The following is a 26,520-nucleotide window of genomic DNA, read 5'->3' on the forward strand; positions in this document are numbered from 1 at the left end:
TTACTTTGGAGTTCTGGGGCTCAGTCTCTTCTACCTGATCCTGGTGTGTATAGTTTTGATCTTCCTTTATGGAATCCGAGGAATACAGAGAACCACCCTCCTCCATAGACTGAGGATCTCCACTTATCAACATCTCTTCTGCTTCCACTTTAAGCTCAACTTTGATGTCATTCAATGCTTCACTCTAAACCGCAAAAAGAAAACAAGAGATATGTAAAAACGCAAAGAAGAATGATTTCTTGCAGCTTAGGATACATTTTTATATTCTACTTCATCTTCAACTTTTCCGTTATTCAGATCTCCACCCTAAACTAACAGAATGGCAGAAAATAACATCTGTAACATAGAAGTATTAGGATGTGAGATCACATAGAAAATATCATCTTGTAGAGTCCACACATCGTCTTCACATGTCTGAGTGTTCAATCACTTTATATTCCTGACCCTCAACTCTACCTACCTGATGATGGTGAGGGATGGTGAGATCTTCCTGTGTGGAATCCCGGGAATACCAAGGATGGGGACATCTCTCTGGTGGGTTCCCATTACTGGATCCATCTGTAGGAAACACACACACTGACTGAATACATTGTTTCTATGTGTTTATCAGATGATGGGGGATCTAGGTGGAGCCTCCGTACTGCTCTCTCCTTTACAATAAAGTCTCCTCTTACCCGGTTATGTGAGGGGCGGCTGATTCTCCATCATGATGTCCTTGTAGAGATCCTTGTGTCCTTCTAAATACTCCCACTCCTCCATGGAGAAATAGACAGTGACATCCTGACACCTTATAGGAACCTGACACACACAATGATACAGTCACCATCCAGACACATCCCTTGTCTGTTACTGGATAATGTCCCAGAATTCCCACCACATCTCACCTCTCCTGTCAGAAGCTCAGTGACCTTGTTGGTGACTTCTAGCTGCTCTGGGTGGACAGTTGGATAAATGGTTCTATATTTAGGATGTATCCGGTCTGTAAACCAGAGGCTCTAGATGGACAGTTGGATAAATGGCTCTATATTTAGGATGTATCTGGTCTATAAACCAGAGGCTCTGGATGGACAGTTGGATAAATGGCTCTATATTTAGGATGTATGTGGTTTGTAAACCAGAGGCTCTGGGTGGACAGTTGGATAAATGGTTCTATATTTAGGATGTATCCAGTCCATAAACCAGAGGCTCTGGATGGACAGTTGGATAAATGGTTCTATATTTAGGATGTAGCCGGTCTATAAACCAGAGGCTCTGGATGGACAGTTGGATAAAGGGCTCTATACATGCAGAATTATTTGTTCTATAAACTATAAAATACGTCACAGTGACTATGGAGGAAGAGGACGAAACATGACAGGGGGGGGGGGGTTCTGGGTGTAAATATAAAATAATATCTTATTTCCTCCTCTGCTGCTAGTTCCAGTAATGTCTCCTCTCTACATCTGTCTAACTTCTTTTTCTGGAAACTCCCTATTTATACTCCACTATCACTTCCTGTCTGTAACACATCACTTCCTGTCTGTTACATACATCACTTCCTGTCTGTAGGTTCCAAGCGAGATCACTGCCTTGTGTTGAATATAAGTACTGCAGTCTACATTACAATTCATAATTTTTCCTCGTTGCCTTGTGCTCCATTCCATTCATTTATCTCAGATAAAATCCAGACAATAAAAATGAAACTTTTTTTGCGTATGTTTTAATATTTATAAATGTAGAACTAAATAATGAAAAACAAAGTAAAAAAATAAAATTACAACTTATTAAGCACAGTTTCAACTGTTTTTTAATACACATGAAAGGATCCATGTGACTGGTATTTTCAAATCTCATTGGACTAAAATGAAAATAAGGCCCCCTTTCACACTTGTATGACTCCAAAGTTGCGCCAACTTTGGTCCAACGTTGATGCAACTTTGGATGGGTGCAACTTGGATACGACTTTGGTCTTTGACCAGTTTTAATGGACAACTGTTGCACAGAAGTTGCATTGTATAACATTCAGGTATGACTTTCATGCAACTTCTGAGGGTTAACATTAAAGTTTATGACCCTCAAGTTTCATGAAAGTCGGACCAAAGTAGTGCATGAACTACTTTGAAGTTATTGCAACTTTAACCACTTCTGGACCGGAAGGTTTTACCCCCTTAATGATCAGGCCATTTTATGCGATACCCCACTGCATTACTTTAACTGACAATTGCGCAGTTGTGTGACACTGTACACAAATAAAATTGATGTCCTTTTCCCACAAATAGAGATTTATTTTGATGGTAGTTGATCACCTCTGCGGTTTTTATTTTTTGCGCTATAAACAAAAAGAGCGAGAATTCTGAAAAAAAAATTGGATTTTTGTCTTACTGTAAAATCCTTTTCTCTGATGTTCATTGACGGATACAACTCCAGAATCTTCTTGACCATTGGGACATGAGCCCCTTCTTAGGAGGGTGGGACCCCCAGGTTCCCCTACTTCTCCCCAGCCCCTCTAGGGTCACCGTGGATCTTCCATACCCCTCACCCCCCCCCCCTCCCTGGAGGTTGTGAGCTGGCTTTTGCCATGTGCTCTGAAGGGGGGCTTCCTTTGGGGCTGCTGCTGACCAGTTTTCTCCGGGTGGACACCATAGGTTACAATAGGGTACTTCTTCACCCTAGTGGTTAGCGACCTGGGCAGGGGGGTCCTAAGGGCATTTCCGGGCTGTTGTGTTGGGCTGGGAGAGCGAATGGGTTTACATCCGCGGGTCTGCTCCGCACGGGGCCAGACCCGGCTGAAAGTTTAGGCCGCGGCTTTGCAGTCTACTGGCCAGACACTATTTTGTGAGGCCCCAGTGAGGGTGGCTGGAGCCACCACCCCCCATTTGGGCATCCGCCCTCTCCCCTGTTGTTTTTGGGTGATCGGCTCCAGTGGGCTTCACACCCAGGTGGCGGGGTGCCCACAGAAGTTTAGACCATGGTTTGTGGCCTCCTGGGCCTTGCAGCCGAGTGGGGGGGGGGGGGGGTCAGCCGGCTGTGGGTTTCCTGTAGCCACCCGCCTTCCCTTGGATGAAATCTGTGCGGCTGGGCCTCCACTAAAACTAAGGCCGCAGCTTGCAGCCAGCTTGGCGCCTTCCCTATACTTTTAACATGATTGCAGTCATAGTATCATGAAATAGTAAAGGAAGAAATCCATTTGGTCAGGAAAATCACTTGTCTGGAATGTGGAGGCGGAGTGGTTATTAATTTGTGTAGCAATAAGAATTTAAAAGCTCTTAGGGCCAGGCTGAAAGAGAAGTTTAACTTCTTGCCGACCGCCCTCCGCAGACTAACTGCGGCAGGCTGGCTCGGCTGCACGAACCGACGTATGGGTACGTCGGTTAGCGGGAGCGCTCCTGGGGGTGCATGCACGCTCACCCACATTAGGAAGCCGATCCACAGGGGCCGATGGACGCGATTGCCGTCGGACACCCGCGAACGCTCCCCACTGAGAGAGAAGGACGGTCTGCTCTAGAATAATCAGTGACAAAGGTGGTCCAAACTCTGGTGCTCAGGTTCCTTTAAGAACAATGGAATTCCCTCTTCAAGATGGCTCCACACAGCTCACATATAGACTCAACCTCTATGCATTATGCCACCAATGGCTTCATCTGGAGGGACGTAACGTGTAGAGGTTGAACCTAGCGGCGGGGGTTTTGACTGAATCACGTGAGCTGTATCTTGTTGTTTTTTACCTAATTAATGTGAGGGCATTTTATGAATTGGGTTCTGTGCGGTGTGTTGAGCTTAATAACCCAGGTGCTGCACTATTGGAGGCTGTTTGTTGCCTATGACCTATGTGTAAACTGTGTGGAGCCATCTTGAAGAGGGAATTCCATCGTTCTTAAAGGAACCTGAACACCAGAGTTTGGTCCACCTATGTGTGAGCTGTGTGGAGCCATCTTGAAGAGGGAATTCCATTGTTCTTAAAGGAACCTGAACACCAGAGTTTGGTCCACCTATGTGTGAGCTGTGTGGAGCCATCTTGAAGAGGGAATTCCATCTTTCTTAAAGGGACCTGAACATCAGAGTTTGGTCCACCTCTATGTGAGCTGTGTGGAGCCATCTTGAAGAGGGAATTCCATTGTTCTTAAAGGAAACTGAACTCCAGAGTTTGGTCCACCTATGTGTGAGCTGCGTGGAGCCATCTTGAAGAGGGAATTCTACCATTCTTAAAGGAACCTGAACACCAGAGTTTGGTCCACCTATGTGTGAGCTGTGTGGAGCCATCTTGAAGAGGGAATTCCATCGTTCTTAAAGGAACCTGAACACCAGAGTTTGGTCCACCTATGTGTGAGCTGTGTGGAGCCATCTTGAAGAGGGAATTCCATCGTTCTTAAAGGAATCTGAACACCAGAGTTTGGTCCACCTATGTGTGAGCTGTGTGGAGCCATCTTGAAGAGGGAATTCCATCTTTCTTAAAGGGACCCGAACACCAGAGTTTGGTCCATCTATAGGTGAGCTGTGTGGAGCCATCTCAAAGAGGGAATTCCATCTTTCTTAAAGGGACCCGAACACCGGAGTTTGGTCCACCTCTATGTGAGCTGTGTGGAGCCATCTTGAAGAAGGAATTCCATTGTTCTTAAAGGAACCTGAACACCAGAGTTTGGTCCACCTCTATGTGAGCTGTGTGGAGCCATATTGAAGAGGGAATTACATTGTTCTTAAAGGAACCTGAACACCAGAGTTTGGTCCACCTCTATGTGAGTTGTGTGGAGCCATTTGAAGAGGGAATTCCATCGTTCTTAAAGGAACCTGAACACCAGAGTTTGGTCCACCTATGTGTGAGCTGTGTGGAGCCATCTTGAAGAGGGAATTCCATCTTTTTTAAAGGAACCTAAACACCAGAGTTTGTTCAACATATAGGTGAGCTGTGTGGAGCCATCTCAAAGAGAGAATTCCATCATTCTTAAAGGAACCTGAACACTAGAGTTTGGTCTATCTATGTGTGAGCTGTGTGGAGCCATTTGAAGAGGGAATTCCATCGTTCTTAAAGGAACCTGTACACCAGAGTTTGGTCCATCAGATTGATCTGCGTTTATGGAGGTCGCGTCTGTGAGGTGGCGACCGGTGATGACGTCTATCAGGTAGACCAGGTTGGCCAGGTAGACCGAGCAGAAGCTGCTGGGACGGAGGATGCATGGAATGCAAGCCTGTAGTTTGTGGTTCCATCTCTATGACAACATATTTTGCGCAACTGCGCCTTGTCAAGTCATGATCGCTCATAAGTACTTAACAAAAAGGGAGAAAGGGAGAATGGAAATGGCCAGAGGGGGAGTGATTACATCGGACATACCACAGCTTCCTCTGAGACAATTGTTACATTAATTTTCCTTTACAATAACGAAGCAAAGTACTTAAAGAAAAACAATAATCAGAGAAAAAAAACTTTTAATAAAGTAAATAAAAATTAACTAATAAACAATAGAAAATATATAAAATACATGAAAGGTAAGGACTCCATTTTTATTTTTCTCCTGCTATCAATGGCCAACATGGTAGAACACTTTATCCATGTCTTTGGTGATCTCTGATCTCCTTATGAAGTGTTTCTTACATGATGAAGATCAGCCATGGAGTATATCTAAGGTGTATATCAGGGTGTGCTTCTCCCCCACATGTCCAGCAATATTCATATAGAAGACATTTCCCGCACTCAAGGCACTAATACACCTCAAGAGTTGTGTGGGATTCCTGATGTACAGGAAGACAGGACTTTAGTAAGGAACCATTCCCTCACTCAGGACAGGAATACAGCTTATCCCCCCTGTGCACTCTCTGATGTTTGTCAAGATGGCACTTCTGTGAAAAACATTTCCCACACTCAGGGCAGGAATACGGCTTCTCACCTGTGTGCGATCTCTGATGTGTGTGAAGATTGGACTTATCTGAAAAACATTTCCCGCACTCCGGACACATGAATGGCTTCTCCCCCGTGTGAGATCTCTGATGTTTGACCAGTATTGATTTTTTTACAAAACATTTCCCGCACACAGAACAGGAATATAGCTTCTCACCCGTGTGAAGTCTCTGATGATAACTAAGAGTGGACTTCTCTAAAAAACATTTCCCGCACTCTGAACAGCAAAAAGACTTTTCCCCCACGTGAGAACGTTGATGTGTGACAAGATGAGATTTACATGAAAAACATTTCCCGCACTCAGGGCAGGAATACGGCTTTTCTCCCGTGTGAGACCTCTGATGTGTGACAAGATTTGATTTACGACCAAAGCATTTCCCGCACTCAGAACAAGAATACGGCTTCTCTCCCCTGTGTGAGCTCTGATGGCTATAGAGATGGTATTTCTTTGAAAAACATTTCCTGCATTCAGGGCAGGAATACGGCTTTTCCCCCGTGTGAGACATATGATGTGTAACAAGAGTTGATTTTTGTCTAAAGCATTTTCCGCACTCAGGGCAAGAATACGGCTTTTCCCCTGTGTGAGATCTTTGATGTATGACAAGAGCTGTTTTATGTACAAAACATTTCCCACACTCGGGACAGGAATATGGCTTCTCACCTGTGTGAGATTTCTGATGTATGGAAAGTGTAGACTTTCTTGAAAAACATTTCCCGCACTCAGGGCAGGAATGTAGTTTCTCACCTGTGTGGGTTTTTATATGCACAATCAGATGGGATTTCAAATGGAAACACTTCCCGCACTCAGTACAGGAAAACCTCTTATCTGTTGGAAGGACGGCGTCATCCTTCACAGTCTGAGGTTCCTCGGGATAAGAGGAATACGATGGTCCGGCACAGTCCCTCACAGTCTGAGGTTCCTCAGGATAAGAGGAATATGATGGTCCGGCACCGTCCCTCACAGTCTGAGGTTCCTCAGGATAAGAGGAATATGATGGTCCATCTACACTGTGTGGTGCCGGGTGGATATTTGAGGTAGTCGGGTTTTCTCCTGGACTATACTGTGTGATGTCCTCATCTTCTACTTTACAGTCTGGAGACAAAGTGAGACAATCCTCTGAGGTTTTCCTCATCTTCCGTCCATCTACTAAAATAGAAATAAAAAGATTATTACAAGACATGAGCAGATTGGTTCCCCTAAACCAAGACGTCGCCCACATCAGGCAGCTTTATCTCTGAGGAGCTTACAATTCCACCCTCAAGGTAACTAGTAAATGGGTCCTATGATCTCCTACCAGTTCATTTCTTTATTCATGGACCTTAGTCAGAGAGTGAGGAAACAACGAGAACTGTCTTTTATAGGAGTGACAGTGATGAGGGGATTATAGGACGAGTGTCCCCTCCCCCTCTATCACTCATTGCCTTCTTCCCAACACAAGCAGGACTGCACTTTCCTTATTTAGTCCATGATTTATTCTTTGATAACAGCTGGGCTGAGCCCCACCAGAGGTCAGAGAGTGAGGATGGGGAGACCAACCAAGATGAAGACTGAGGGCCACCATCATTGGGTTATTGACTCCTCCCTCATTATCACTTTCTGTATAAGGTTTCAAAGTTTAAGGATGTTATCACATTATTATGAACATATAAAAGTTTGTGCTCCAATCAAATCATCAGATATAAAGAAATATACATATTATGTGGATATATAGCAGTGTGTAGAGAGTAGAGAACAGAAGACAGGACTATGAACTGTACAACATATTGTATAAGATACAAGATAGAGAAAATGGAGGAGGGTCAGGAGTATGCAATGTACAACATAGAGTATATAATGCAGGGGTCAGAAGTATGTAATGTACAACATAGAGTATATAATGCAGGGGTCAGAAGTATGTAATGTACAACATAGAGTATATAATGCAGGGGTCAGGAGTATGTAATGTACAACATAGAGTATATAATGCAGGGGTCAGGAGTATGTAATGTACAAAACAGAGTTTATAGTTGATGGGTCAGGATTATGTACTTTACAACATAGAGTATATACTGAAGGTGTTAGGACTACATAAAGTGCAATATATATTATATAGTGAATGCATTTACTATTAATTACCCACCTGTGCTGATCTCTGTAGGAGTGTCCTCCTCTATAAATGTTCCCGTTATTCCATCCTCCTCCATAGACTGCTGATCATCCCTCACATACGTCTCTTCTTCTTCTTCTTCTTCTTCTGATTTAACCTCAACTTTTATATATATCAGATCTTCACTCTAAACCAAGAAAATGGTAGAAACATAAAATGTAATATTATGACATCACACATAGAAAAGATCCACACATCGTCTCATAAGTCCATGTCCCAGATGTTCAATTTAACCAACCTTGTAATGTTGAGGGATGGTGTGATCTTCCTGTGTGGAATCCCGGGAATACAGAGGACGTCCCCCTCCCATAGACTGCTGAGCTCCACTTATCCACATCTCGTCTTCTTCCTCTTTAATCTCAGCTTTGATGTCTTTCAGTTCCTCATCCTAAACCCCAAAGATGATAGAATATATGTGTAAAAAGGAACAAGAGATTACATAGAAGAATGTCCTCTCATAGCTTAGAATTCTGTTCTAGGTGCTCAGTCCCACCTTCCTGATGATGGTGAGGGATGGTGTGACCTTCCTGTGTGGAATCCCGGGAATACAGAGTACGGAGACATCTCTCTGGTGGGTTCCCATTACAGGATCCATTCTCTATGATGATGTCACCATCAATACACATCCCTTGTCTGTTACTGGATAATGTCCCAGAATTCCCAGCACCGCTCACCTCTCCTGTCAGAAGCTCCGTCATCTTCTTGGTGACTTCTAGAATCTTCTGCATGTTGCGTCTCTCAGGTTTTAGGGAATCACATGGAGGCACTGTGATGGTCACATGATCACTTGACTTTGGAAGAGGAATACTCTGTATTGAGAAACCAATAGGAATATTAAATTAGAATTCTCCTCACCTCTCCGGTCAGGTCTGCGTTATTGTTGTTATTTATTAATAGAGATGAGAGTTATGTCATGTGACCTCCCAGAATCCTCCTCACCTCTCCGGTCAGCAGGTAGATGATCTCCAGGGTGAGGTTTAGTATCTTCTCAGTCATGTGACTCCGGTCCTCCTCCATCCTCATTTTATCTATGCAGGCCTCCTTGTAGATGAATAACTTTGGGAAATGAAAGTAAGAATTATTTGGATGGTATTGGTTACACAATAATAGGATGGGGGTGTTTGTTTGTGTGTGGGGAGGGTAATAGAAGGGTTGCTGTACATTTACGAACTAATGACCCCGTGTGAACACATTTAGTTTGAGCTATTTCGTTTTTGTTACAGTTTCATGGTCCCAGGACCCTTTTGGCCTGCCGGTTTAGAAATTCCCTTTTCTCTGTTGGGTTTGTTTTGTTTCTGAACTGGTTTTGATTAGTTTTAGATCTGCAGACAATGAATGATAAAAACGATCCTTCTTCTGCCTTCTTGTTTTGAGGCAGTGCTGTGAGGTCAATGTAGGGTCATTATGATGTCCAGGAAGGGAAACCTCCTGGTTTTGGCCTTAGTTCTGGGCTAACCTGGATAATTGGACAGAACTCCGACTGCAAGGCTCCAATCTCCGGCAGTCTGCTGACTGATAGGAGTGATGTCACTATCTGCAGTAAGAAAATGGATTGGATTGAATAGCAGAATGATGCTGTTGGTGAAGTAGAGGGTGGGAGGGATTTTGTTCTCATCCCTTCAATGGCAGCAGTGTGGGTAGGAGGAGGACGGGGAGTGGGGGGTTGTTCTCTTAGTTGCCAAGTATACTATAGTATCCAGGACCTTGTACAGAGTGGCGGTGGGTTCCTGGTACCAGTACCAGGCTCTGACACAATCTATGTCATGGGAAGGTATAGGACGGCTCCCTCAGACCCACAACACGGGCCTACTAAGAGAGCCTGCGCAAACAGATCCTCTAACAACGAGTGTGTACCCAGGGTGAAGGACTTCCCTTCTTCATTCCACTTGGTGTCCTGGAACATATTACTTGGCCAGTAACATGGGAAGAAGGTAAAGGCTGCCTTCATTTCCCGGCAGGAGTTTTGTAAGGAGGTCTGAAAATGCAGGTGGGAAGACCATCATAGACTAAAGCCTCGTACACACGCAGCGAATTTCCGCCGACCGCTCGTCCGTCTTTTGTCCAGAGTGGGGTCTGTTGGTTGGAATGTGCTCTAGACTGCACACAAATTTTCCCGCAAGACAGAATTCTACTTCAGAAGTGATGTCATGTGTTGGAATGCTTTTGTGTTCTTTCATCTCTGAGCATGCCTATTCTTGCTCATAAGATTTTTCCCCATCGAAATCTGTACTGACTGCATGAAAATCAGACGTGTTTTGATGGAGGACAAAAATTTTATAGCCTGCACACCAGGATTTTTTCGGCCGAAAAGTCGGAGTCGGTTGTCGAGAGCACCATACTAACAAGCCGAAAATCGGCAGATCGGTCGTCGGACGAAAATTCCCGGCCGAATTTCCACTCGTGTGTACAGGGCTTTAGAATCCCCCTCCCTACCATGGAGACCCCCTGAGGCCTACAGCCTCCTCTTCCCTCAGAGCCCGGAAGCCTGACTAACCCCTCGGAGTCCTTCAGAATCACCAACATCTCAGAGGATCCCGGAGTCTTTAGCTCTATTACCCCCTCACAGCCTCTCAGGAACATATTACTAGAATTTAAGTCCAAAGTGAAGAAAATGTTCCGGCCACGTAAGTGGGGAAATGTTCTGACCCTGAAGGGGTTTATCTACGTTTCCACACTATATATGTGTGTATCGTCATCTGCTGGAGATAAAAGACGTCACAGTGACTATGGAGGAAGAGGACGGAACATGACGGGGGGAGGATTACTGGGTGTAAATAGAAAATAATATCTTATTACCTCCTCTGCTGCCACTTCCAGCAATGTCTCCTCTCTACTTCCTCCCAACTCGCTTCTGACCTGGAACTTCCTGTCTGCACCTGACATCACTTTCTGTCTCCCATAGGGACTTCCTGTTTTGGTAAAAGTGAGATCCCCACCTTGTGGAGCTCAGAAGAACTGCATCCCCGAGAAACCTCTCATAGTGTGAACACGGCTTTGTGCTCTCATCTCCACTCCCACCAAGGGGGATAAGAATATACCTGTATTATTACGTAGTCCAGCCTTTCTCAGCCAGGGTTCCTCCAAAGGTTCCTAGGAGTTTTTTGAGAAATGAACAGTTTCGGTTTCTCAGTGGGGATGAGCTTTGGGTTTGGGTTGACCATAAGTTTGACCCAAACCCAAACTGTCTTCAGTTCATCAAATGGGCAAACTAAATGGTCATATATGGCCAGTGCACCCACTCACCTCCTGTTTAGAGCTTGTAAGAAAAGTAACGGCCGCACATTCAGGAATTCAAATTGCCTTTAATTTTCAAAGTGATGACAACAAAGACACCAACATAGGGTCACGTAGACACGTTTCACACATACATCTTGTGCTTAATCATTAATTAAGCATAAGATGTATGTGTGAAACGCGTCTACGTGACCCTATGTTGGTGTCTTTGGTGTCATCACTTTGGAAATTAAAGGCAATTGGAATTCCTGGATATGCCGCCATTTCTTTTCTTACAAGTTTTCCATGGAGGCGGGCCGGGGCTAGCACTCTATGGGATATTACACCTCTAAGCTACCATCACACACCTGGAGCAGCGTTTTCTCCCTTCAGTATCCTGTTTACAGCTAGTTAGGTTAGTCCTAGCCAGATCCTCCCCTCTTCTTCCATGTCTAATCAGTCAAGTTTGTTTTTAATAGAGATGGGCTTAGGAAAGTCATTGTCTTCTTACTCTAGTGGCAGTGTTGGGCCACTGCAACTTGTTTACTAATGTGATCTGGTATCTTTCGCTATCCTGCCCTCTTGTTTAGAGCTAGTTAGTTTAGTCCTAGCTAGTCCTTTTTCTTTATTCACGTTCCCTCTCTCAGTGATAGTTTATCATAGAGACAATGCTTAGGAAAGTCTTTGTCTTCCTACCCTTCAAAAGACTGAAAAAACATCCTATGTACTGCAATTGTTTGAAGTAAAATTGCATTGTATTTAACTTCAGTGTCTTATTGAAGAGTTAAGGTGCCTGTGGATGGTGCCAAGTCAGCAGGTGACCAAACTGTCTAGACAGACTGGATCTAAGGAGGTATGTCAATACATGAACAGCATAACCGCAGAACAGGTGGGGATAGCACTGAAATCATTCCCCAAACATGGCCACTGGGCATTATGGGCAATAACGTCACCACTTTCCCACCCCTTTTTATTCAACTAATGACAGCTCAGAGAGCTGTCATTTGGCTTGTGGTACCATTATGTACTATGTACTCCATACTCATTTATTTTTTTTCCAAACAGTGAGTTTTATTAAGGTTTCAGTACAATACAAAGAAAACAAAAAGTAAAAGAACTGTGCAAGTACAGAGTAGGGTTAAGCAGTACAGAAATCAACAAGGTGCATGGGTAAACATCCAGACCAGTACATTCAGGGATCGATAGATAGGGAATGGAATGGGTCACGACAAAACGCAATAGCATTTCTACAGACACGTGTCCGGGCTTTGTACCCATCTGTCCCAGACCTTATCAAACTTCTCCATACTCATTTATGTGTGTGTGGGGGGGTGGTATCTGAGGACCCCCTTATTGTTGAAGGGGGGCTCCCAGGCTCCAGTAAGTCCCCCCGCTCATAGACTCCCCATTACCATTAGCCAGGATGGTGGAAAAGAGGTCCTTGTCCAAATAAATATGGAGACAAGGTGTTGGGCCAGGGGAATCCACCCTGATATTGCACTCCCCCATGTTGATGGCATGTGGACGGTATAGTTCAGGAGGGGGTGGGCATGCACTACATACACTGAGTTGTATATGGTAAGCTCCTGATCACTGCCCTCTGTATGTTGGGTTGTATACGACATGTTCCTGACCACTCTGCACCCTGGGCTGTATATGACATGTTCCCGACCACTCTGCACCCTGGGCTGTGTATGACATGTCCCTGACCACACTGCACTCTGTACCTTGGGCTGTATATGATATACTCCTGACCACCGCACTCTGTACACTGGGCTGTATATGATATACTCCTGACCACGCACTCTGTACCCTGGGCTGTATATAATATACTCCTGACCACCGCACTCTGTACACTGGGCTGTATATGATATACTCCTGACCACTGCACTCTGTACCCTGGGCTGTATGATATACTCCTGACCACCGCACTCTGTACACTGGGCTGTATATGATATACTCCTGACCACTGCACTCTGTACCCTGGGCTGTATATTATATACTCCTGACCACTTCCCCCTCTAACCTGGGCTGTATATGGTATACTCCTGACCACTGCTCTCTATATGATATACTCCTGACCACTGCACTCTGTACCCTGGGCTGTATATTATATACTCCTGACCACTGCCCCTTCTACCCTGGGCTGTATATGGTATACTCCTGACCACTGCTCTCTATACCCTGGGCTGTATACAATATATTCCTGACCACTTTACTGTGTATCCTGGGTTGTATATGATATACTCCTGACCACTGCACTCTTGACTTTATTTTCGGGTAACTCTAATCTGATGACCTGTAAAGTCTTTTAATGCGTCTGAGCCAGATGGAATCACTGTGCTGTGGTCACACTCTAAGCATTAGAGCTCCCCCTAGCTACAGCCTGGTAATAACATTGCTAGGAAGTCTATTCATTTATCTGCTACATACCTCCCGTCTTTATATAAACGTCTCCTGACATTTAGGGGTCTATTTATTAAGAATCGGCATAACGATTCACCCAGTGAAAGTGCATGTACATTCCTTCTCTGTAAACGAGTAAAAAATTAATGTTATAATGAACACAGTAATTTCATATAATGGTCAGCGCCCTCTAGTGGCCTGATGTGGTATTTTTCCTGGAATACCTTCATCAGGAACAATGTCAATACCGCATGATGGCCACTAGGGGATCACCATAGGAAATCATAGTATGTAATAAAATACGGGCAACATTCGTCACGGTTGGGTGTATGCTGCTCACATTTGTTCAACTATTTTTTTTAAATAGATCTCTAAAGCCCCGTACACACGTACGGATCGTCGTCATACAAACGTCGGCGGACGAAAGATCTGCCGATTGTACGCGTGTTAGTATGGTGCCTCCGACAGCTGTCTGCGCACAATCCGCGGACAAAAGTCTTTCTTGCAAACATGAAAATTTTTGTCTGCGGACACCAGAACGGACGATTGTTCGCCTGTCAGTACAGAAATCAGCCGACAGACCGCAGATTTGCAAGACTGGGCATGCTCAGAAAATAAAAAACACAGGGAAAGGTAACCATTACATGACATCACTTCTGCAGTCAGCTGAAGTCTGCGGACAAAATTCTTGTGCTGTCCTTGTGCTGTCTTTGCACTTTTCAACAGACACCGACATCCCGGGGAGAAAAGACGAACATTTGTATGACGACGATCCGTACGTGTGTACGGGGCTTAAGTGTTAGTGAAAGTTTCCACCACATAATGTACTCAGCCAATGAAAGGTAAGGACTCCATTTTTATTTTTCTCCAGCGATCAATGGCCGACACGGTACAACACTTCATCCATGTCTTTGGTGATCTCTGATCTCCTTATGAAGTGTTTCTTACATGATGAAGATGAGTCATGGAATATATCTATCTGAGGTGTATATCAGGGTGTGCTTATTCCCCACATGTCCAGCAACATTCATATAGAAGACATTTCCCACACTCAAGGCACTAATACACCTCAAGTGTTGTGTGGGATCCCCGATGTACAGGACTTCAGTGAGGAACAATTCCCTCACTCATGGACAGGAATACGGCTTCTCCCCCCCTGTGCACTCTCTGATGTTTGTCAAGATGGCACTTCTGTGAAAAACATTTCCCGCACTCAGGGCAGGAATACGGCTTCTCACCTGTGTGCCATCTCTGATGTGTGTGAAGATTGGACTTATCTGAAAAACATTTCCCACACTCAGGACACATGAATGGCTTCTCCCCCGTGTGAGATCTCTGATGTTTGACAAGTACTGATTTTTTTACAAAACATTTCCCGCACTCAGGACAGGAAAATAGCTTCTCACCTGTGTGCAGTCTCTGATGATAACTAAGAGTGTACTTCTCTAAAAAACCTTTCCCGCACTCTGAACAGCAAAAAGGCTTCTCCCCCATGTGAGAACGTTGATGTGTGACAAGAAGCGATTCATATAAAAAACATTTCCCGCACTCAGGGCAGGAATACGGCTTTTCCCCCATGTGAGACTTTTGATGTGTGACAAGAGTTGATTTATGTCCAAAGCATTTCCCGCACTCAGAACAGGAATATGGCTTCTCTCCCCTGTGTGATGTCTGATGGATGTGGAGATGGGATTTCTTTGAAAAACATTTCCCGCACTCAGGGCAGGAATACGGCTTTTCCCCCGTATGAGACCTTTGATGTGTGACAAGAGCTGATTTATGTCCAAAACATTTCCCGCACTCAGGGCAGGAATGTGGCTTCTCACCTGAGGAATATGATGGTCCAGGACCATCCCTCACGGTCTGAGGTTCTTCATGATAAAAGAAATACGATGGTCCGACACCGTACCTCATAGTCTGAGGTTCCTCAGGATAAGAGGAATACGATGGTCCGACACCGTACTTCATAGTCTGAGGTTCCTCAGGATAAGAGGAATACGATGGTCCGGCATCGTCCCTTACAGTCTGAGGTTCCTCACGATAAAAGAAATACGATGGTCTGGCACCGTCCCTCACAGTCTGAGGTTCCTCAGGATAAGAGGAATACGATGGTCTGGCACCGTCCCTCACAGTCTGAGGTTCCTCGGGATAAGAGGAATACGATGGTCCATCTACACTGTGTGGTGCCGGATGGACATTTGAGGTAGCCGGGTTTTCTCCTGGACTCTCCTGTGTGATGTCCTCATCTTCTACTTTACAGTCTGGAGACAAAGTGAGACAATCCTCTGAGGTTTTCCTCATCTCCCGTCCATGTACTAAAATAGAAATAAAAATATTACTACTAGACATGAGCAGATTGGTTCCCCTAAACCAGGACTCCACCCACATCAGGCAGCTTTGTCTCTGAGGATCTTACAATTCCACCCTCAAGGCAACTAGTAAATGGGTCCTCTGATCTCCTACCAGTTCATTTCTTTATTCATGGACCTTAGTCAGAGAGTCAGGAAACAACGAGAACTGTCTTTTATATGAGTGACAGTGATGGGGGGGGGGGGGGGGGGGGGATTATAGGACGTGGGCCCCAACCCCTCTATCAATGTTTGCCATATTCCCAACACAAGCAGGACTGCACTTCCTTATTTAGTCCACAAATTAGTCATGACAGCGGGGCTGAGCCCCACCAAAGGTCAGAGAGTGAGGATGGGGGGGAACAACCAAGATGAAGACTGGACTGATCCTGAAGACCACCATCATTGGGTTATTGACTCCTCCCTCATTATCACTTTCTGTTTAGGGTTCCAAAGTAGGAGGATTTTATCACATTAATATGAACATGTAAATGTCTGTGCTCCAATCAAATCATCAGATATAAAAATGTCCAGCTGGTAGAAAATAGGTGTAACAAAAGAGAATACATATTACGTGTATATATAGCAGTGTGTAGAAGGCAGAGGGCAGAAGTCAGGACTATGTAATGTACAACATATTGTAGATTATACAAAAGTTTGGACTAAATAGTATCAGGAATATGTAATGTACAACATAGAGTATATAGAGCAGGAGTATGTAATGTACAACATAGAGTATATAGAGGAGGGTCAGGAGTATGTAATGTACAACATAGAGTATATAGTGCAGGGGTCATGTGTATGTAATGTACAACACAGAGTATATAGAGCAGGAGTATGTAATGTACAACATAGAGTATATAGAGGAGGGTCAGGAGTATGTAATGTACAAAACAGAGTTTATAGTTGATGGGTAAGGATTATGTACTTTACAACATAAGAGTATATAGTGAAGGTGTTAGGACTACATAAAGTGCAATATAAATTATATAAGGAATGTATTTACTTTCATTGACCCACCTGTGCTGATCTCTGTAGGAGTGCGTATAAGTGTCCCCATTATTCTATCCTCCTCCACAGACTGCTGATCATTCCTCACATACGTCTCTTCTTCTTCGGATTTAATCTCAACTTTTATAGCTATCAGATCTTCATCCTAAACCAAGAGAAGGATATAAACTTAAAATGTAATATTGTGACATCACATATAAAAGAGATCCACACATCTTCTTACAAGTCCATGTCCCAGATGTTCCAATTAACCAACCTTGTAACGGTGAACGATGGTGTGATCTTCCTGTGTGGAATCCCGGGAATACAGTGGACCTCCCCCTCCCATAGACTGCTGAGCTCCACTCACCAACATCTCTTCTTCTTCCTGTTTAATCTCAGCTTTGATGTATTTCAGTTCTTCATCCTAAACCCCAAAGATGATAGAATATATGTGTAAGAAGGAACAAGATTATATAGAAGAATGTCCTCGCATAGCTTAGAATTCTGTTCTAGTTGCTCAGTCCCACCTACCTGATGATGGTGAGGGATGGTGTGACCTTTCTGTGTGGAATCCCGGGAATACCGAGGATGGGAACATCTCTCTGTTGGGTTCCCATTACTGGATCCATTCTCCATTATGATGTCACCATCCAGACACATCCCTTGTCTGTTACCTGATAATGTCCCAGATTTCCTGGCACCGCTCACCTCTCCTGTTAGCAGCTCCATCATCTTCTTAGTGACGTCTAGAATCTTTTGTATGTTGTGTTTGTCAGGTTTTAGGGAGTCACATGGAGGCACTGTGATGGTCATAGGATCACCTGACTTTGGAAGAGGAATACTCTGTATTGAGAAACCAATAGGAATATCAAATTAGAATCCCAGAATCCTCCTCACCTCTCCGGGCAGGTCTGTGTTTTATTATTAGAGATAATAGTGATGTCATGTGACCTCCCAGAATCCTCCTCACCTCTCCGGTCAGCAGGTAGATGATCTCCAGGGTGAGGTTTAAGATGTTCTCTGTCATGTGCCTCCGGTCCTCCTCCATCTTCATTGGTGCCGTCATTTGATCTATAGAGGTCTCCTTGCAGACGGATAACTTTGGGAAATGAAACTAAGAATTATTTGGATGGTATTGGTCACACAATAATAGGATGTGTGTGGGGGGGGGGGAGGGTAAAAGGGAGGTTGCTGTACATTTAAGAACTACTGCCCCCATGTGAACACATTTAGTTTGAGCTATTTAATGTTGGTTACATTTTTGAGGTCCCGGGGACCCTCTTGGCTCGCCGGTTTCGAAATACCCTTTTCTCTGTTGGATTTGTTTTGTTTCTGAACTGGTTTTGATTAGTTTTAGATATGCAGACAAAAAATGATAATGATAATGATAAATCCTTCTTCTGTCTTCTTGATTTGTTCTGAGGCAGTGCTGTGAGGTCAATGTAGGGTCATCATGATGTTCCCCAGGAAGGGGAACTTGCTGACTTTTGGCCGGAGTTCTGAGCAAATCCGGATAACTGGCAGAACTCTGAGTGCAAGTCTCCAATCTCCGGCAGCCTGCTAACTGATAGGAGTGACATCACTGTCACTCTCTGCAGTAAGAGAAGGGATTGGATTTAATAGCAGGAAGATGCTGTTGGTGAAGCAGAGGGCTATTAGGGCAGGGGGGGATTTTATTCTCATCCCTCCACAGGCAGTGTGGGTAGGAGGAGAACAGGAGGGGTGAGGGGTTTATTCTCTTAGTTTCCAAGTATAGTGTAGTATCCAGTAGGGATAGACCGATATATCGGGGGCCGATATGCACTTTACCCGATATATCGGTATCGGCCCCCAGAACTGGCTGATATTGCTGATATTTTTGTGACGTCATTCTGTCTTCTTAGGCCGCCTCCCTCTCCTTGGACAGCCTTGTCTGGAGTGGGGACTAGTCTCCCGGGAGTGATTCACAGCCCTACACCCACCCACAGCAGCCCGGTGCCAGCCAGCCACCCACATCCACATGCACTGTACCAGCGAGCCAGCCAGCTACCCACAGGCCCTGTACCTGCCAGCCACAGGCAATGTACCAGCCAGCCACCCACAGGCCCTGTACCAGCCACCCACCCACCACAGGGTTCCAGACAGCCAGCCACCCACAGACAGGGTACCAGACAGCCAGCAACCCACAGACAGGGTGCCAGACAGCCAGCCACCTACAGACAGGGTGCCAGACAGCCAGCCACCCACAGACAGGGTACCAGACAGCCAGCCACCCATCACAGGATGCCAGACAGCCCACCACCCACCACAGGGTGCCAGCCAGCCAGCCATTAAGCATTAAACAAAAATGAACATGTTCAGTACCAGATTTGGGTCAAAAAATGTCTTTATTTTTCGAAACTTTAAATGTACAAAATATCGTCCCATATCGGCCGATACTTTGTGACCAAAATATCGGTATCGGCCCTGAAAAAAAACATATCGGTCTATCCCTAGCATCCAGGACCTTTAACAGAGTGGCAGTGGGTTCCTGGTGTTCTGAATTCCAGTACTAGGCTCTGACACAGTGGATAAGGGACTCTGGAATGTAGAAGGAGACAAAAGGCAGCCCCATTTAAGTGAAGTAAGGTATTTTAATAATAAAAACATAAGGATTACACTCACAAAGGAAGGTAAAAACCAGCATGTAGTAGGATAAGGATCATCCGCTCTGCCCCAGGAGAAGCGCTTGTACAGTCTGGGCTATAGGAGCTGCCTCGGATACGGCCGCCGCTGGTGGCTTATGCTGGTTTTTACCTTCCTTTGTGAGTGTCATTCTTACATTTTTAATATTAAATTACCTTAGATATATTATAATACCTTACAATATTAAAATACCTCACCACTTAGATGGCGCTGCTTTTTGTCTCCTTCTACCTTCCAGAGTCCCTTCTAGTTCCATTCCAAACTGGCAGCCACTAAGGACAGCTATATCTCAACAGTTTATGGACTTATATACCCTATATATATACTAATTAAGACTGCCTCAATTTTATTTTGTTCTGGTTACAGCCCTACAAGGCGTTCACCATATAAATGGGTTTGTCTTTTGTTCACTGACATATTCTATGTATGGGACGGCTCCCTCAGACCCACAACGGGCTTGCTAAGCGAGTCTGTGTAAACAGATCCTCTAACGACGAGTGTGTACCCAGGGTGAAGGAATTCCCTTCTTCATTCCACTTGGTGTCCTGGAACATATTATTTGACCAGTAACATGGGAAGAAGGTGAAGGTTGCCTTCATTTCCAGGCAGGGGTTCTGTAAGGAGATCTGAAAATGCAGATGGAAAGACTATCATAGACAAAAAATCCCCCTCTATACCAGGGAGACCCCCCTGAGCCCTACAGCCTCCTCTTTTCTCAGAGCCCTGAAGCCTGACTAACCCCTCTGAGTCCTTCAGAATCACCATCATCTCAGAGGCTCCCAGAATCTTTAGCCCTATTACCCCCTCACAGCCTCTCAGGAACATGCGTCTAGAATCTAAGTCCAAAATGAAGAAAATGTTCCAGCCTCATAAGTCGGGAAATGTTCTGACCCTGAAGGGGTTAATCTACGCTTCCACACTATATATATGTGTATCATCATCTGCTGGAGATAAAAGACGTCACAGTGACTATGGAGGAAGAGGACGGACATGACGGGGGGGTGTAACGTGAGAATTACCTACCCCGTGAGAAAAACCTACCCTCGTCACTTCCTGCCAGGAACAGCTGAGCAGCGCAGCAGTGCGCATGCTCAAAGCCCCGGATACGCAATGGAAGAGTTTAGGAGCTGACTAGCGCGCATGCGCACTAGTATGAAATGATCACGGTGTCCGTGAAAAAAACCTACCCACGCGGCGGTTACATTAAAACAGCTGTGCTACAACATGAGTCATCTCCACTCCTATCCCGGTCACTACCCTGATCTTGGCTAGTAAATATAAAAGCGGCTCTCGGCTCCATGATTTATCTTTTCATACAGCCGCCGCCGCTTTTATATTTACTAGCCCAGATCAGGGAAGTGACCGGGATAGGAGTGGAGATGACTCATATTGCAGCACAGCTGTTTTAATGTAACCGGTCGCGTTACACACACTGCCGTGCACCGGAAGTGACGAGGGTAGGTTTTTCTCAAGGGTAGGTAATTCTCACGGAACAGGGGTTACTGGGTGTAAATAGAAAATAATATATTACCTCCGCTGCTGTAACGTTCAAACAATGTCTCCTCTCTACTTCCCCCCAACTCACCTCCAACCTGGAACTTTTTTGTACCTGACATCACTTCCTGTCTGTACCTGACATCACTTCCTGTCATCACCTGACATCACTTCCTGCCTTCCATAGAGACTTCCTGTCTGGGTATAGATGAGATCACCACCTTGTGGAGCACAGAAGAACTGCAGCCCTGAGAAACATCTCATAGTGTGAACAGGGACTTGTGGTCTCATCTCTACTCCCACCAAGGGGGATAGGAATATATTATTGGCGTAGTCCAGCCTTTCTCGGCCAGGGTTCCAACAAAGGTCCCTAGGAGTTCTGTGAGAAATGAACAGATTCTGTTTCTCCGTGAGGATGAGCTTTGGGTTTTGGTTGACCATAAGGCTGGCCACACACGATACAATTTTCTTACAATTTTCTGAACATTTTTCTTGAAATTTACCTTCAACTATGTAGTACTAAGGCCTGCCTAATTAGATACAAGTGAAAGTGTTGGTTAAGTTTGACCTCATATTATGTGATTTGTGGTAAATCTAACAGAAAATTGTACAACAAAAGTTGAACGTGTATGGCCAGCCTTAGTTTGACCCAAACTCAAGCCGTTCTTAAATTCATCAAAAGGGCAGACTACATGGTCATATATGGCCAGTGCATCCACTCACCTCCTGTTTAGAGCTAGTTTAGTCCTAGCTAGATCTTCTCCTCTTCTTCCATGTCTACTCAGTGAAGTTAGTTTTTCACAGACAGGCTTAGGAAAGTCATTGTCTTCTTACTCTTCAAATAACTGGAAAAACATCCTCTGTACTGCAATTGTCTGAAGTAATATTGCGTTGGATACCTGGCAGTATTGGGCCACTGCAACTGGTTAACTAATGTGATTTGGTATATTTCTCTATCCTGCCCTCCTGTTTAGAGATAATAAGTTTAGACCTAGCTAGTACCTTTTCTTCTTTCATGTTCCTTCATTCAGTGATAGTTTATCATAGAGACAGGGCTTAGGAAAGTCATTGTCTTCTTACCCTTCAAATAACTGGAAAAACATCCTCTGTACTGCAATTGTCTGAAGTAATATTGCGTTGGATTCACCTTCAGTGTGTTATTGAAGAGTTAAGGTGCCTGTGGATGGTGCCAAGTCAGCAGGTGACCATACTGTCTGGACAGATTGAGTCTAAAGGAGGTATGTCAATACATGAACAGCATAACCACAGTACAGGTGGGGATGGCACTGAAATCATTGCCCAAACATGGCAACTGGGTATATTGGGCAATGATGTCACCGCTATCCCACCCCCTTTTTTATGCAACTGATGACAGCTTAGAGAGCTGTCATTCAGCTAATGGTACCATTATGTACTATGTACCCCATACTCATTTATGTGGGGGGTGGTATCTGAGGACCCCCTTTTTGTTGAAGGGGGGCTTCCAGGTTCCAGTAAGTCCCCCTGCTCATAGACCCCCATTACCATCAGCCAGGGTTGTGGAAAAGAGGCCCTTGTCCAAATAAACATGCAGACAACCTGTTGTGCCGGGGGGTCCACCCTGACATTGCACTTCCCCATGTCGATGATATGGTACAGGAGGGGGTGGACGTGCACTATGTACACTGAGTTGTATATGGTAAGCTCCTGATCACTGCCCTCTATATACTGGGCTGAATATGACATGTTCCTGACCACTCTGTACCCTGGGCTGTATATGACATATTCCTGACCACACTGCACTCTGTACCCTGGGCTGTATATGACATGTTCCTGACCACACTGCACTCTGTACCCTGGGCTGTATACGACATGTTCCTCATACACTGCACTCTGTACCTTGGGCTGTATATGTGTAACGAGACCCATTGTAAATCAAATGTGCAAGTTTCATCCAGCACTGCGATGGGTAATAGTTATGTAAGAAGTTCCTTTCTTTTACCACAAGATGGAGCTCTGCCGCTTTGATTCACTTTCAGCCAAAGCACTGAATTGTGGGAGATGTAGTTAAGTCAGCAGGAATACCATTATTATTCTGCTGCATGAGACTACAAGATCCAACAAACCTGAAAGGAGGAGGGGTTAGATAAATAGAAAATGCCCGGGAAAGCACGGGGTAGTGGGGAGAGAAAGACTTTAAAGTGTGTAGTTGAACAATTCTGCTGGAAAGAGCAGGATTGACCGGACGGCCAAAGACTACTTCTGCCTGGGTATCAGAGTAGGCTGGTACCGGAAGATGGAAAGGGGCAGCTGCACTTGCCGGGCCATACTAGACCCCGCAACCGAGTGTATGTGTATACTCAATTACCGCACTGATCTAAGGAAACCAGCACGCACAGACAGTTCAGCTGAGCTGTGTCGCTATCAGGGGAGGACTGAGCCAGGGGGCAATTGCCCTCTGGGCCGCTCTAATGCTCCATAAAAAGGCTGCACTGCTTCTGCCGCAGACATGCCTAAAGGATTCCTGGTAAAGAAAAGTACGAGGTCCCTGCCGCTTACCTAATGAATGCGGATTGAAGACAAGAACAGAGGGCAGGCCTCCACAGCATGGATAGTGTAAACTATGTCTGAGCAGAGGCCAGTTCCATGCCCCACTGGAGCCCCAACCAAGCTGTCCCAGCTCCCCCCAACTGCCGCCTGCTGGTCAGTTCGGGAACCCAGTTTCGGCTTGTGAGTAGAGAGTACTTGGAGCAGAGCTTCAGCCTGGAATAGGGTTCAGTAGGAGGCTGGAAAAAGGGGGAAGGGAGGGGGGCCTGAGTCGCTGCACCATGGGCCTCTGGTTTGTACTTGCCCCCTGGGCTAAAGTTGCCAGTCAGCCCCTGATCGCTATCATCACAAGCTGCAGCAGAAAATCACAGCGGCATCGCTGAGACCTCCAAAGCCACTAATCCTGTGGAGAGTCACCTGGGAACCTTACCATCCACAAATGGGGGCCCCCTAGAGCCCAGTAAGCAAGCTTGATCTCACAGTCACTGGGACTTTGGTGAGTGGACACTTTTCATATTTTTCCCTTATTTCCCACTATAACATACTCTCAGACTCAGTGTCAGATTGCAGGAAGATCTGTGACACTCTTCCTTTTGAACGTTAACTCGCAATTGTCCAATTTGGGATCAATACAAGCCTGTTTCACAGCTCACTGACCCTCTATAGCCTTCATCATAGTTAGAGTGATAATTCCTAGCTGCCTGCTTTCAATTCAGTGCTTTATGGACTGACTCTGCTTGTAATTCTGTTCTACAAAGTGCACCAACGTCTTCAATGGCTCCAACGTGGCCGGCAGAAGAGTCGGGCAAATACTGTAAGAGAACCTTCTGCTATAAAGTGTGTCTTGCAGTTATATCAGTATCTTTGTTTCTTTACATGCTAATAAGAAGCCTAAGCCTTGACCTCCATTTTTTGTGACCTTGCGTGTCCTAGTCATAAGATGACGGTTGCCTGTGGTGCTCACTTGGTAGGGAAGGTTACAGTTAAAGCTGACAATTCTTTGCACTTAGAGTATTATCCTTATCTTGCATGAGAGATTATAATTGTGCAACCTTCTAAATTTCTCGCTTACCAAAAATTTGTACAACAAACATTACTTCTTTCAATATATCTTGAATTTGTACTTCAAGGTCTTGGGTTTTCATTCCAGGGTGACCCCAAGGTATTTACTAAAGATTAACCTTCCTTGCCTGTGTGTGTGAGTCAGAGGTGTCAGAGATGCTGAGGCCTTCACTACAGTCGAGGTAAGAACGGAGGACCCAATATACTCAGCAGATACATTTGCTACATCCCTGCACTCTGTACACTGCGGTGTATATGATATACTCCTGACCCCTGTACTCTGGGCTTTATATGATATACTCCTGACCACTGAACTATGTACCCTGGGCTGTATATAATATACTCCTGACCATTGCACTCTATACTCTGGGCTGTATATTATATACTCCTGACCACTGCACTCTGGGCTGTATATGTTATACTCCTGACCACTTCTGTACCCTGGCCTGTATATGATATACTCCTGACCATTGCACTCCTTACCCTGGGATGTATATGATATACTCCTGACCACTGCACTCTGTACCCTGGACTGTATATGATATACTCCTGACCACTGCACTCTGTACCCTGGGCTGCATATGATATACTCCTGACCACTGCACTCTGTACCCTGGGCTGTATATGATGTACTCCTGACCATTGCACTCCTTACCCTGGGATGTATATGATACACTTCTGACCATTGCGCTCTGTACCCTGGGCTGTGTATGATATACTCCAGACCACTGCATTCTGTACCCTGGACTATATATGATATACTCCAGACCACTGCACTCTGTACCCGGACTGTATATGATATACTCCTGACCACTGCACTCTGTACCCTGGGCTGCATATGACATAGGCAAGGCACTACCCCATGTCAATGGCATGTGGATGATATGGTATGGGAGGTGGTGGACTGCACTATGTACACTGAGTTGTATATGGTAAGCTCATGATCACTGCCATCTATATACTGGGCTGTATATGACATGTTCCTCACACACTACACTCTACACCCTGGGCTTTATATGATACACTCCTGACTACCGCACTCTGCACCCTGGGCTTTATATGATACACTCCTGACTACCGCACTCTGTACCCTGGACTGTATATGATATACTCCTGACCACTGCACTCTGTAACCTGGGCTGTATATGATATAATCCTGACCGCCGCACAATTATTTGTATGAAGCCATCCCTGACGAAGAAAACTAAAGGGGTCGGCTCGTAGGATAAATAGCTGGATGAGTGTGACAAACCTTTGCCGAGCCGTGACAAATTCTGGCCGTAATGTAATGAACAATTTATATGATAGCCAACGCCATCTAGTGGCCTGATGTGGTATTTTCCCTGGAATACCTTCATCAGGAGCAATAGCAATACCGCATTATGGCCACTAGGGGATCACCATAGGAAATCACTGTATGAAAAAAAATACGGGCAATCTTCATCACGGTTGGGTGTATGCTACTCACATTTGCTCAACAAACTTTTTTAAATAGATCTTTATTTGTTTGTGAAGGTTTACACCACAAAATGTACTCAGCCAATGAAAGGTAAGGACTCCATTTTTATTTTTTTCCTGCTATCAATGGCCAACATGGTACAACACTTCATCCATGTCTTTGGTGATCTCTGATCTCCTTATGAAGTGTTTCTTACATGATAAAGATCAGCCATGGAGTATATCTGAGGTGTATATCAGGGTGTGCTTCTTCTCCACATGTCCAGCAACATTCATATAGAAGACATTTCCCACACTCAAGGCACTAATACACCTTGAGGGTTGTGTGGGATCCCTGATG

The 26,520-nt window shown here is 45.0% G+C and overlaps 1 protein-coding gene across 1 annotated transcript in view; it reads right to left on the reverse strand.

Annotated features, from left to right (window-relative positions):
- LOC309564421 (uncharacterized protein) overlaps positions 1-26,520 on the reverse strand; it is a 224,655-nt gene that overhangs the window by 95,034 nt on the left and 103,101 nt on the right. Inside the window, 8 exon segments of the mRNA XM_082269051.1 lie at positions 5-184; positions 5,306-5,342; positions 5,750-6,540; positions 14,800-15,456; positions 16,990-17,139; positions 17,251-17,400; positions 17,685-17,819; positions 20,087-20,266. Coding sequence (XP_082125177.1) covers positions 5-184; positions 5,306-5,342; positions 5,750-6,540; positions 14,800-15,456; positions 16,990-17,139; positions 17,251-17,400; positions 17,685-17,819; positions 20,087-20,266 — 2,280 coding nt within the window.

The sequence above is a fragment of the Pelophylax lessonae genome (genome assembly GCF_965119305.1).
Source record: "Pelophylax lessonae genome assembly, chromosome: 9".
NCBI classification, from domain to species: Eukaryota; Metazoa; Chordata; class Amphibia; order Anura; family Ranidae; genus Pelophylax; species Pelophylax lessonae.